The sequence below is a fragment of the Cydia amplana genome, chromosome 6 (genome assembly GCF_948474715.1).
Source record: "Cydia amplana chromosome 6, ilCydAmpl1.1, whole genome shotgun sequence".
NCBI classification, from domain to species: domain Eukaryota; kingdom Metazoa; phylum Arthropoda; class Insecta; order Lepidoptera; family Tortricidae; genus Cydia; species Cydia amplana.
Genome location: NC_086074.1, coordinates 9,598,000 through 9,611,875, shown reverse-complemented (window position 1 = coordinate 9,611,875; position 13,876 = coordinate 9,598,000). Strand labels below are relative to the sequence as shown.

Here is a 13,876-nt window from a genome sequence, read left to right as displayed (position 1 = left end):
CATTTTTTTTGACAAATTAAATAAAAATTTCAATATGTGGTTAAATTAATAAGATTCTCAATACAATGTCAATTAAAAATGTGTTGGTTGCGTGTCTATTATACAACTACATATATGCAAGTAGGTACAATGCACTGACACACATTACTTAGACTAAAATAAATTATACAAATTTATTAGTATCTATTGAGTTATTATTTCTGTCAACTTACAGGCCAATTCGCATTTCAGTTATTTACTGATCTGTCAGTATCATGTTGGAAACAAATCTAATAACTAAAACTCGAATTGGCCTGTTTTTATCGAAACAAATGGAATACTGATGTCTGAATTCCTGCGCGTCAGTGGCTGCTACGCCGCGCCGTAGCGCTCGTAGCGGCGCGACCCCCGGAAAAGCGGCCGCGATGTGCTACGAAACTTTTCCATTCCGCTGCGTGCGTGCCTGCGGCTTTTCGCTGCTTATCGAGTTTAGATCTCTGAGGGCCTACCGCGAACCACGTTCAACGTGTTGCCTCTCTGTCGCACTTGTAAATTCGTACGTAAGTGTGACAGGGAGGCAACACGTCGAACGTGGTTCGCGGTAAACCCTCTGATACGTTACTTCGCTCGTAGCTGATAAAATAAATGCCTCTTCAGATACATTTTTTTAATGCAAAGTATAATATTATGAACTTGCGTACCTACATGTTTCCAATCAATTAAATTTGAATCCTTTGTTTATCTATTCGGAACCTTATTTTTTACTTTTTAACATTAAAAGTGTCCTTACTCCGTGACGGCTACCTGCGTGGGACCTGTCAAGATTTTCGTATTAAGCGTATACATCAATGTACAAATATGCTGGTTTACCTCTTTAAAAATATGCTACTGGATTAAACTAAAATAAAGTCCGTATCAGTTTTATACAAAGTTTTTATTAATGGTTTCTGACTTCACATGTATGTCGGTCACGGGATCGGGATGGGATGTATACTGCGGGAAAATATACCTACCGCATGATATGTTAAGGTGTATTTTTCCGAACAATGTTGTCCATACAAAACGAAGCAGTTTGTGACGTTGAGAGAACTCGTACTTCTTGACTTCTTCGAGGTTTGGTTTTCGAACAATCATCCCCAAGTTTTTAATTAAGACTTTGATTGATTACAAGTACCTATCACAAATTAACAATTCAAAGTATTTAAATAAATGCCCTAATAAAACACGAATGTACAAAAATGGTTTCCGACACAATATATTAATTTTATTGCAAATAGAGAAATGTTGGTACCTTGTTTTAAAACAACCCTTAACTTTAAGCGTGGCTATAGTTAGGAGCTATTAATCGGGCTCAGCACGGTTCCATTTTTATCGACTATCACTATGCCCGTCACTTTCGCACTTACATACTTGTTAGAACGTGACAGGCATGGTGATAAACGATAAAAATGCGACCGTGCTACTAGGGCTGGTAAGCTTATTTTCAACACTCCTCTTCTTGATCTCAAGAATTTAAGTCATCTTACAGACTTTAAGATACAATTTTAAAACAATCAACCCTAAAGTTAGTGTTGTGCGCGCGGCTTAGGGGCGGGCACCCCGCTCGAGTCGCTGACGGCGCATTCGCGCCGCACGCCGCCGCCGGTCGCACGCGTGCATGATCCCCGCCGCCATGACCGTCACCGAGTGCCGCAAGTACGAGCCCTGCCAGCAGCCGTCGGATGCCGATGTCCTCCTCGGCAGGGTCCTGGCAGGTGAGAATTATATCACCCGTAAAAAAAGTTCCCGCGTCCACTCAGCTGGCTTTTGTTTTTCGATTACGTCACACGTTACAATGTGCTCATCAATATTGATAGTAGAATCATATGTTATGTTAACCGTTGTTTGTGGTCCTTCCTGATGAATGTCTTGCTTCAACTGTAAAATTTTCGCGCCATTTTTGTTATCAACTAATATTAATTAGGTCGCTTAACTAAGGGTGTCTTCAAACGTAACATTTGAAGATAGTTTTCCTATTATTTTCCAGATATATTTTAAATGAATCATCATGATTTAATCGATTACGCGCGAATAACTTCAAAAATCGAAAGTTGGTGTTCATTACTAATTCATAAAGTGTAGAAAAATAGTACCTATATCAGCCAGCCTATTATGGATAGCTTTATCCATCTTTATCCACGTGATAAAATAACTGTCACTGTTTAACACCGTGGGAAAGAAAGTGACGGACACCGTTTTATCACGCTGTCACGTAGACAAGAACGACCATCATATCCGTACTGGTAGGGATAAACGTCCTTTTCACTTTCCTGCGACACGAGGCGGGCGGGCGCGGGGGTGCGCGGCGCGGGCGGGGATCTGGGTCAAGCAGAGTTCGTTGCCCTCGGCCTTCCCGGCTATATTCGACGGCGCTAATCACCGCGCCGAGCGCGCGACGGCGTGCGGTGCGCCGCACGTACACCTCTATGTTAACGTAACATGTATGAAAACGAAAATGGTTTTGCTTAGCAAGCGTAGTCTTAGGGTCGGTTGCACCAAACTGTTTGTCATCGTTAAAGAGTTCGCTAAATGTTATTGTATGGAAAGTTTCATAGTAAACTGCCGTGGCGCGCCGGGTGACGTTGATCAGTCTGTCAAGTGCGCATGGTGCAACTGGCACTGTCGCTTAGTCTAGTGTCAGTTCGAACGCAAATAAAATTGAAGCCTAAAAAAGAAATCACTTCATTACCTAACTAGATCAATGCCGAAACTTTAAAAATTTAACGTCGATACAATGAGACTAAAAATGATATTTTCATTTAGATCAGACGTAATAGTAATAATGATTGAGATGATGTTTAAATTTGCATAACGCAATCTGGTTAGGTTCGCGCGCGCTCGCAGCGAACGCGATCGTTTCGCAAGTATAGCCCATCGCTGAATGCCATTTTATTTTGGAGGCCGCTCGCGCTCCGAGGGCCCGCGGTCAACGGCCCCGCGCTATCTAGGTCGCCTCAGAATAACCTAGCGCCGATACTCTAATAATAATCTACGCGGAGCCTTGGGACATACAGCCGTCTTGCTCTCACCCGCGGCACCTGCCTACATGCGAGCAACTCTACTCTTTTCGCAACACTTAGTAAGTGTAACTACACGCACGCACACCACGGCGAGCTCGTTCGTCTCTTTTCCTCTTAACGCAATATACAGAGGGAGTAAGCGAGCCCTCTGGAAGTTTCTAGATCTCACCAATACCACTACATAGACACGCTACCTTACTCTTACTAATAATAGGTATACGTTTACATAACACCTGACTTACATTCTCACTGTTGCTTTGCCATTTGGACCAAAAAGATTTTTGAATAGGTGCCAAAGACTTGCAGTGCAAATCCTTTGTCTAGTACTGAAAAATAAGTAGCAAATTCTTATAACATAATAATTAATACTTTTCTTTAGCTTACTTATTAAAGTATTAGTCATCCATACATAACCGGATATCGGTCGTTCAAATAGTACGACTAATGTTCTATTGTCTGATATAATAACTGATTTTATATAGATAAACTCTATAATGAAAGTAGTAGTAACTTCGTAGCAAAAACGTAACGCAAAGCTCGTAGAGTTGCCACGCAATTTTTTTAGTAATGTCTTATCTTATCAATATATAATGTTCCGAATATATTCGGATAATTTGAAGAATTATAGCATGTTCTTGTTTGGGTTTTATTAGTATTAACCTTGCACAATAATTTTTAAAATGTTATATAAGATTTATGTTAGTATAAAACTTATCTCAGGATGAAAATCAAGTCAATAGTTAACAGTGGCGGCGCGTCAAACATATCCGTAGGCAAGCAATTTGGCTTACATATTTCCTTTAGAACTCTGCTCAAACGTCCAAAAACAGGCAAGCCGGTGGGAATCGGCTTTTATGGACGCGCCGCCACGGATGGTTAATATGGTGAGAATAACATAGGTAAAGCAATGTGCTGACAGCCGTCGTGTCGCTCACCATTGAAAACTAAAACGAGTAAAACTTCATATCTCATCTGGCTAGCACACTTTACTAGTATACTTATACATAATACATATACATATTTGAGTTGGTTTGGTTTATAAAAGTGTGACGTTAGCGCGGTGGCGGCGCGGGGCGGGGCGGGGCGCGGGCGGCGCTCGGTATTGCGATCAAGGCCCCGCGAGCGTTCACCTCTCGCAAATGGGTCATGCTTACCGACCCGGCCCTCGTACATAATAAATAACCGTTTTTAAATCACTAAATCCGTCCCTGTGACGTCAAACTATTTTATAATATACTTACGCTATATCTGGCTAACGTTATTTTATTAATGAAAGATGATTTCCAAAGATCGTTCTGTTTTCTGATATTAAACGTTATTGCCGTAACTGTTAACGGTTACTGTACTTACTTAGTAGCAGATATTTTTTCCAAAAAACTAATTTATTTCAACTTAAAAACATTTTACTTATTACAAGCACATATAAATAAATTCTTAAAAATATTTATCAGTACAGTACCTACAGTTGAAGTGATATCGAAAGTAAATCCCGCGAGGTTAAAGCCTGGTCGGGGTCTTCTTCTAAAGACAACCAAGGCTGTATAGTAAAAAATAAGGTTATAACGTATGTTTAATGTATTTTTTATGATAATGTATAATGGTTATACCTATAAGCCCAGTATAATAAATATGTAGGCACTGGGTTTTGATATAAGTGTAAGTACCTGCCCGTATCATGTAGGTGTAACATTATAGGCAACTAGTTGTCTAAAATGATGACATTATCGACTTCAAAATTCCAAAAGTAGGTTCTAAATTCGGCTGTATGTTTTTTAAATTATTATTTTTAATGTTACACTGATTTAAACTTTCACGATTTTTACACATTATTAAATTATACAACGGGACTTAATCGCGTATCTAAGTTTTAAGAGTGACATCCCTAGTGCGCAAAACGTTCAAGACCAAGTGCGGGTAGTTCGAAAAACTCGCGCGGTTAGACGATGCTGATGTCAACTTAAGCCAGTCTTCTCCAAGACCAAGGGGACAACGCCGTCCTCGAAACGTCGGAGGTAAATCTTAAAACTTAGATACGCGATTAAGTCCCGTTGTATAATTTAATAATTTTTAATGTTGTTACATCCGAACTCCGTCATTTCTCAAGCTTTTCTGGAATTTGTTTTTTTTTAATTGAAAAAAATATACAGATTGGTCCCATTTTAGCCAAACTCCAGTTCTGATGAATATGGGATCTATGAGGAATCGATGTAACTCCTCAAAATTTATAAGCATATCACACTAGAACAAAAGCAATTAAGATGATTGGTGTTAATGTTAACATTCTTATCTCTAATGCAATCATGTAAAAATAAATGCGTAATACGAATCCCGAGACGAGAGGCATTGAGAAGAGAAGACCAGAGAGCGGCAGAGGTAGAGCGGGGGGGAGGGGGGGGGAGGGGGGCGGCCGCAGGTCGACGAACGCGCCGCCCTGACCCCAATTTGGTCCGCTTTAGCGTCATACCGCGGACCTCGCGTCCAGGCACTCGGCGGAAAATACCCATTGCAATAACGTTTCGACACAACAACATAATGAAAGATTTAACTGAATATTGCAACCGTTACAGAAACACACATACGTTGCATATCCTATGTGGATTGTGGTCGAATTTTAACCGCTGTGTGGATAATTTTGCAGCACCGAAGGTCTCAATCTATTGTAAAATTGACTGTCCAATTATAATTTTGATTATTATTAAGGATTGCAAATGACAATGCTTCTTACTGGACATTCATAAGGTTTAATTGTATTTGCTAAATATAATTATTTGCTTCGCGTGACGTCAAAAAGTTTTTCGTGCGGTATTCTCATAACCCGATAACCTGGTCCCGCCGGTAGAAGCGGTCCACAAAATCGTCTCCATTACCTCATTTTTTGGTTCATTTTCGTAGTTCTTTTGTAGGCCCGCATCCTTACTCGACTCTTTGTTCTGATTTTTAAACGCTTTTATTGATATGTCTGTAGGTCACGTAACATTTGAGCCACTTTAGCGAATGGGGTTAAGCTTAAACGAGATCACCTTATAAGTTAGAGGGAGCCGAAATATGGAATAAAAACAAAACGTTAGTACTACGTTTTTATATACCTATCCGTTGTGCGGTCGTTTGATATGATAGTGGAAAACGTACAGTATGTAAAAACAAGTTAATGAAATAAGCTGCTATGCACACGTAGGTGAGAATGTATGTAGGCAGGTAGTGAGAGCTATAACCATACGTTCATTGCAGCGGTTATATAACCGTCGTATCATCTGCTCTGAACTATAGCACAATAAGCAATTAATTAACAAAAAGCAATATAAACGCAAAACAATAATGGGTGCTACATTGACGTCAATGGACATTACGTGTTGTAAAGAAAACGTCAAGTTTTTCGCGTGATAACTGAAAAAAACCTGACCGATTAGAACACGTTAGCCCTGTTATATTATTTTTGCTACGCAACGTATTTAGAAACAATGAACTCTGAATGTGGATATCAACAATAGCAATAAAGATTATATCTAATTACGTACGTGTAATACTAATAAGAGATTATGAAAATTGTATTTATCCGAAAGTCACAATAGACAGAAACATGATAACAAAAATCCAATTTCAAGCTTCGTTGCTTACAAAACTGGGCCGAACTTTTGACAGCATTGAGACGTAAGGGACTTAACTTGATGATTAAGTGAGCCGTTAGTCAGTGAGTTAGTGAGTGACCTAGATGCTGGCTCGACGGGAGTGCGGCCTACGTGCTCCAAATACCCCGGAGTAGGTTAGGGAGCGAGGTCAACGAACTCAGCCCGCCCTTTCTACCCCCGCCCCGCCGAATTACAGGAATCATGAAATTTTAACTCGGTTAGGTAAGTTTCTTTGTTTGTTGTTTTTGTTTGATTCCATAATTCAGGACAGGTAAACTACTTCACTACTCAAATTTGAATTGAAATAGTTGGTAGGTTACAGGATCTGATTATATTATTTATTTATAACTTATAATTATAATCTATATGTATGTAAGTATATCCCTATTGAAAGATAGGTACGACGAGACGGTAATTGAAATCTACTGAGATACATTCCGGTAAAATATTTAAAAATTACATACCTATTCCTATTAAGGGTTTTACTTCTTTTTGGCCGATACCTTATATATTATATCAGCGATAAATTTAATATATTTTAAATTTGTTGTCAACGTGTTATATAACATGTATATGTAACCCAAATGTAACCATTTAATGATCCCCCGTTTTTGGCTTAGCATGTAGCGGAACAAACAAGAAACTTTGTGGAGCGCGAGCGCCATCTAGTGTCGAGTAGCTCGCGACGGATATGTCTGCTAGATGTCGCTAGCTGTCCAAACTCTGCTGTTAATGTATTACTTGTTAATGTATAAATTCGAGAGTTAATTGGCAACATTTTTATAATAGATAGTCGTATAAAATAGCAGGAAAATATAAAAATACAAGATTTGACGAAGTTTAACATGAGTCAAGGACAAAAACAATCGAATAGGTACCTAGCTAAAGTGTTATTTGTTGTGGAAAGCTTCAACATTTTATATAATACTTTACATTACTGGCTACTATCGTAAACATGTTATTAAATATATTAATCAGTTCTGATATGATATTTTTTCTTATGTGCTAATAAAACGGACCGAGCGGAGATGAACGATATGATACTGTGATATATGCACCAATGTACTTAAATAAAAATTCAAAGGGTAGATTCGCAAAAGGGTAGCTAGGTGCTTAATATTTCTCGCATTAATTGAATACTTGTTAGTATTGAGTTTGATACTATAGTTCGTTTTTTTAGCATTAAAAAGAAGGTAAGCGATCTTGACACGTCTTTTAATTGAAAAACGCTTTTTAAAAATCAGTACTTAACTATTACTTATAAACGCAGAAGAATATAAATGATCGTATTAGATTCATAATTGTGACATATTTGCCATTATTTATTTTTAAAACGTGTTTTTCAATAAAAAGACACGTCAAGATTGTTTACCTTATTTCTAATGCTAAAAAAACGAACTATAATTGGGGTTTAGATAAACCCTGATATGCAAATCAATATATATTATAAAAGAAAGTGTACAATGTGCGTGCCGCTCAAACTCAGAAATGAGTCCCGATACGATCGAGGAAGTTATATGGTGTGGTAGGTAGTCCTCTATCTCTCGTCCATGAAGAAGTTTCCCGTTTTTACCTGAAGGGTGCACACTTGAAGATATAAGGGCTGAAAGTTTTGCCCAGACCCAGACCCAGAAGCAGTTGTTTTGTTTTTGAATTTTGAACCTTAACTTAATAACCGAAAGTTCAGAATAGATCATGAAATATATATCTACAAAAATTCTCGGAGGATAGACATTTCTAGAACAGTCCAGAAGATTTGAGAGATTCCGAGAACATTACACAGCATTTCAGAATATTCTGGAATGTTTTCAAATGTTCGAGTACATCCTAGATCATTGTGGAACATTCCAGAACACTTTCGAATGTTTTGAAATATTCTGGACCATTCGAAGCCCTTTTTTGTAGGGTCGGAGCGGAGCTACCATTGGTAGGCGTATATAAAGCAAGATCCGTCGTGAGGTTCGAATGTTCGAGAACGACCCAGAAGAAGAACATCCCAGATCATTACGGAATATTCCAGAACACTCTCGAATGTTTCTGGAATATGCTGGAATATTGTGGGCCATTTGATTTTTTTACAACTACCACACAATCACATGTCTCTGAGCGAAGCCGGGTACCTCAGCTAGTAAATTATAAGTAGGTACACTATATCATAAGAGATACTTATTGTATAGATTAAAATGTCAAAATTCACTTTATCTTAACTACCCACATCTGCGTGAGCAAAACTCCCATCCCAGCAAGTAGGCTTCAGAGCCGGGAACTAAAAATAGCGGAAGCGGGCATACCACCCTGCGGGCCGCGGCGACGGGTGAGGGTGGCGTGGCCATGAACGCCAACGACCCTTTGCCCTATACCCCGGTGTACCCCCTCCCAACAAACTAGATGCCCCGCTCCCGCTATCTCAAATTGTGTTCGCTTATGTAACCGAATTTATTTCCTTCTGCGTCCTTACTTTGTTTTTTTTTTATCTGTATTTACTTCAATATTTTTCTGTCGTGTGATTGATTATTTATACCTACGATCCATATACTCTTTTTCTTTCGTATACCTATTATCTCATTCAAGAGTTATATTTATCATGAGAGTGTAAAAAGGAACAGGAAAATATCAGCGGAATTCGCTCGCGCGCAAGTGGGAAATGTCGTGATATTTCAGGGAAGGGAAAGAGAAACCTAGTGCATATACTGAGGGCTGGGGGTGGTTAAATTAGTATAATTAATCTGGGTGGTACTCCCATTGACGTCACGGGACGCATGCGCGAGCGGCCCACGCGCTAGGTTCGCTGTTTCGCGCCAAACCTTCGCCAGTCGCGCGCCGCTCCTAACCCTACTTTGCTCGAGTTGCCAAGACATGGACGCGGGTACGCGAGCTCAACTTGCCGGTGAGTTTAATGAACTTGTTTTTAATAACGTCGCGAATAATGTTTATTAATTAGATAACGAACTTCAGTCCTCCATCGATCGCGGATATTATCATAACGCAGTTAAAATTACCTAACATCTATAAGCATAGTTGATCTCAACTATTCTAAACTCAACTCACTTTTAGCTTATCTTTAATTTGTTTATGTGGAACGTCGAGAAAGAAACTTATTCGAAATTCTAATTAGATAAATGCGAATTTAAATCTGAAAAACTGGTGTGAATTCAGTTTAAATATGTTTGGCCATATTTAAGATTTACTTTTTTATTACTATGCTAGGCGGTTTCTTACAATTTAGTATTTCGAGATAAAGCTTACCCCCACCTTTAGGTATTTAATTACACTATAAGCACGTCGAGCCTCACTTGTTTATATTTAGACACCAGTTACTTTTATTTTCTCTATTTCTAGCAAACCTGTCAATACGTGAAATACGTCAGTCTAAGCTAGTGTTCAAACCCAACAAGATTTTTTCCAATAAAAGAGGAAGACCACAACTACTTACTAACTCACCACTAACTCTCCTGCATTTATGACCAGAGCTTAGTAATGCAATAAATCTCGATAAGTAAATAATACTTCTCAAAATTTGAAACATTATGCAATATTGCCTCATCGATCCACGTTAAAAATAATGCGGAACAATGTTTTAACAGACGGCTTCAGTTAGGGTGTTGCATGATTAAATTTTGGTGAGTTGGGGTGTTGTGTAGTAGGTAATCCAGTTGTTGCGAGGCGAGGCGTTCGACCAGTCAGATGTATGCGTTCACACGCTTATAGAGCGGAACCTGTTAGCTCACGGCGGCGCGGTCACCGCGCTCCATTGCACTTTATGCATATTCCATCGGTGCATTGATATCCGTTCCACTTTTACGCATGTGCACGTAATCGGCTATATAATTGTTTTGAATACATATCGGTTCCTGTGTAATGAATGCATCTAACGACCGTTTCCGAGTTATGCCAATAATCATTAATAGTTATTTGTTCAACAAGAGATCAAAGTTTGATATTTCTTCGAGTGCTTATTTTGAGTCCCGTGCAAGCGAAAGATTCTATACTAATTTAGAATCTTGAGCGTAGTAAGGGACTCAAACGCGCACAAGATGTAAATAACTTTGATCTCGTGTAGTTCACAAAACTTTTCACCTCAGCAGTGAGAACATATTAGAGAACCCGAAAAATGTATTCCTTCTTCATCACTTACCTCTATTCACTCATGTTTTCTTAAGATATACCAACAATTAAGTTTTCACCTCAGCAGCTCGAACAAGGGTACTTTGCTACTTAAAAACAGCGAGCAAAACCGCATTTTGCTCACTGAGTGAGCAAAATCGCATTTTGCTCATTTTGTCTCACTCAGTGAGCAAAATGCGATTTTGCTTACTGTTTTTAAGTAGCAATTAATATACCCTTGTTCGAGCTGCTGAGGTGAAAAATAATTTAGTTAGGTATTCCGTCATCTTTGTTCCTACTTAAAAGGTTTAAAAACGTGAAATATATTTACTTATATTAAATGTGCTTCTAACTGGTTCTAGAATTTACTTGTATTCACTAGGTACCTGATTATTGTTTCACGTCGTTGCCAACTCTATTAAGAAAAAAACACCAAACAAGCCTGTGTGTATATTTGATTACAACTCCAGCTTCAGCAATCTCCTTCAGCGCGCTGAAAAGCGTTTGAGGCAAACATTTTTCTAAAGCGAGACTCGACGGCGGCCTACGAGTACATGGCTGCAAATAGGAAAATAGGTGCGCGCCGGTGTGTGCGTAGACTGTAGAGTACGTGGCACTATGCACTTGGAGTGCATCGCTCCCGGCGAAGAGTCGTCGCACTGCATATAGGCCACTGCACGCGAATGCCCGGACCCTCCCCCCGCCCGCACCTCACCTCCGTGCCTTCGCGCGATTTTCCTTTTCCATCGCGATCCTCGCTTGCTAACTCCAGCGGTCACGTCACGTAACAAGAGGACTCTTAGCGCCTTTCTCCTAGGGCGGTCGAAAGTTCATGAGAAACTAGCTTGAACTTTTATTAACTTAAACGTTAGGTAATTTCAAAAAGTTGTTAGCTTAGTTACATTTTATCAGTACGTGTTTTGGTACACCTACCTTTTACATATTACTATATCAGGACAATGTCCGCACTAACATCACAAATCGGTCGTTTTAATAACTCACCCGTTAGTTGAGTCATATGGGATTGCGTGAAATATTTTTATTAAGGTTACGTCATATCAATAGGTACCTTACTATGTAATCTATGTAAGTGTAAGGTAATAAAATTAGTGCGTCACTTCGATAATGCGTCATCGGTACAGCTGTAATGTAACTAAATAGTTAGTTTTACAATGCGTAACTTTCGAACCTCAAGCAAGATTGTCTTTTTAAAGGGTAGCGTCATAGTATTTTTAAACTAGAATAAACAAAACTGAAGACGTTTAAACGCGGAAGCCCCGTCGGCATTGCGAACGCCTGTGCCCTGTCGAGTACGGGTTCATAGCTCGCTGTTCTATGTACTTCTAGAACGCCGTAGGCGCCAGCGGCGTCGGCCGCAGTTGGGCCGTTGCAGCGGCGCGCGCGCGGATGTAGTTACAAGTTCCCGCGGTCGTTGGCCGCGCTGCGTGCACGACTCCCCTATATCGGCTAATGTAACTGTGGCGCGGAAACTAATTCCGACCCGACATTTGTTGGCTGTGCCATACAACCGATGTGTCGCATATGGCTGTACTAAATTAATCTTTTGATCTCCTACTTCTACTAGTCAAAAGATAATGAAAGAAGAGAATTACCCAACAAGAGATCAAAAGTCGAGTAAGATCACAAACTAAGATAGATCTAATTTGAATCATAGACTTATAAATCAAATTGGATACTTCATGTATGAAAACTGTACATGTTCAACTTGTATGGAATGATCAAAGTCGTTAACCTATTGCAGGTGCTCTTGAGATGCCAAGATGACACGGCTTCTTGGCATCTCAAGAGATGCACCAAAATACATAAAAATATGAAAATGTAACAGACAATCAGAATGCGTGAACGCGGAAACGTTCGGGTGCCGTTATGTAACTGTAGTGAACAATCCTGCGCTGCGCCCGCGACGATAGGGCGCCTGCGACACGTCCTGCATTGATGAGCACTTAGGTATCTAACGAATTAAACATATACACTAAAGCAACATTGAGTCTATTCTGAAATTGAAATATATGATACCAACTTTAGTTTCAATATCAGCACGGAACATTAGAAACAAAATCGAGCTGTTTACCTATCCACTTTACATTTCTGAGTAGGTATGACCAGCTCTGTACTGTAGTGGGAGTGGGTCCAAAAATAGTAAGATGTTTTAATCTGAATGGCGGGAGGAAGGGTAGCTAGTAGGTACGTATTTAAGTACTACACTGGCATTTATTTCTTCGCTGAAAAAAATACGGGACGTATTTAGAACTTTTGCAAAAGACTTTAGGGACTGACTTTTTATTTGGGCTCTGTTTGATCAGTGAAGTCTGAACCTATTGCTGTCTACTAGTTCGTTTAACGTGACCAGTGGTCACTAACCCACATCGATATAGACATGACATATTCATGGTACGTATATCTAATACCTACCTAATATTGTAGTTATGTCGTCATTATGTTCTGTTTGACGAAGACGTATTTAAGTACTACACTGGCATTTATTTCTTCGCTGAAAAAAATACGGGACGTATTTAGAACTTTTGCAAAAGACTTTAGGGACTGACTTTTTATTTGGGCTCTGTTTGATCAGTGAAGTCTGAACCTATTGCTGTCTACTAGTTCGTTTAACGTGACCAGTGGTCACTAACCCACATCGATATAGACATGACATATTCATGGTACGTATATCTAATGCCTACCTAATATTGTAGTTATGTCGTCATTATGTTCTGTTTGAAGTGTATATTTCTGTTTTACATAGGTATCTTATATCCGCCGTCTAAATGAGCCCTTATACATTGTATTTCTATGATACAATAAGGAAATAAAGCAATCAATTGCGATTGAAAAATAGAAATGGTTTAACTTAACTGACCTTTTTGAACTTCTACGAAGCACGTGTTTACAAGTCCGCCGAGCTACCAGAATTCTCCATAACGGGTCTGCGGGCATTACCAGCTAAAATTGCACGCGTTCACGATGTTTACATAAAAGTGTTTGGAAAGTGGCTGAATGGCGAGGGTGGCAGGGAGCGGGGGCGGTGAATGACCGCGTACATGGCATTGTCGTTCGCCTAGCATCGACACTGTCGCTCCGTTCTATACA

At 39.5% G+C, this 13,876-nt stretch overlaps 2 protein-coding genes across 3 annotated transcripts in view; both read left to right on the top strand.

Annotated features, from left to right (window-relative positions):
- The window catches only part of LOC134648835 (nuclear cap-binding protein subunit 3-like), a 299,957-nt gene that overhangs the window by 19,285 nt on the left and 266,796 nt on the right, over nt 1-13,876 (top strand). The gene's annotated exons all lie outside the window — the stretch shown is intronic.
- LOC134648825 (ecdysone-inducible protein E75) overlaps nt 1-13,876 on the top strand; it is a 168,049-nt gene that overhangs the window by 102,013 nt on the left and 52,160 nt on the right. Inside the window, exon 1 of one of the 2 annotated variants that reach the window (XM_063503395.1) lies at nt 1,604-1,733. The exons of the other annotated variant lie outside the window; for it this stretch is intronic. Within the exon in view, the coding sequence (XP_063359465.1) occupies nt 1,637-1,733 (97 nt within the window). The 5' untranslated portion in view covers nt 1,604-1,636. Of the gene's footprint in view, nt 1-1,603; nt 1,734-13,876 lie in introns of those variants that run through there. 2 annotated transcript variants of the gene reach the window in all.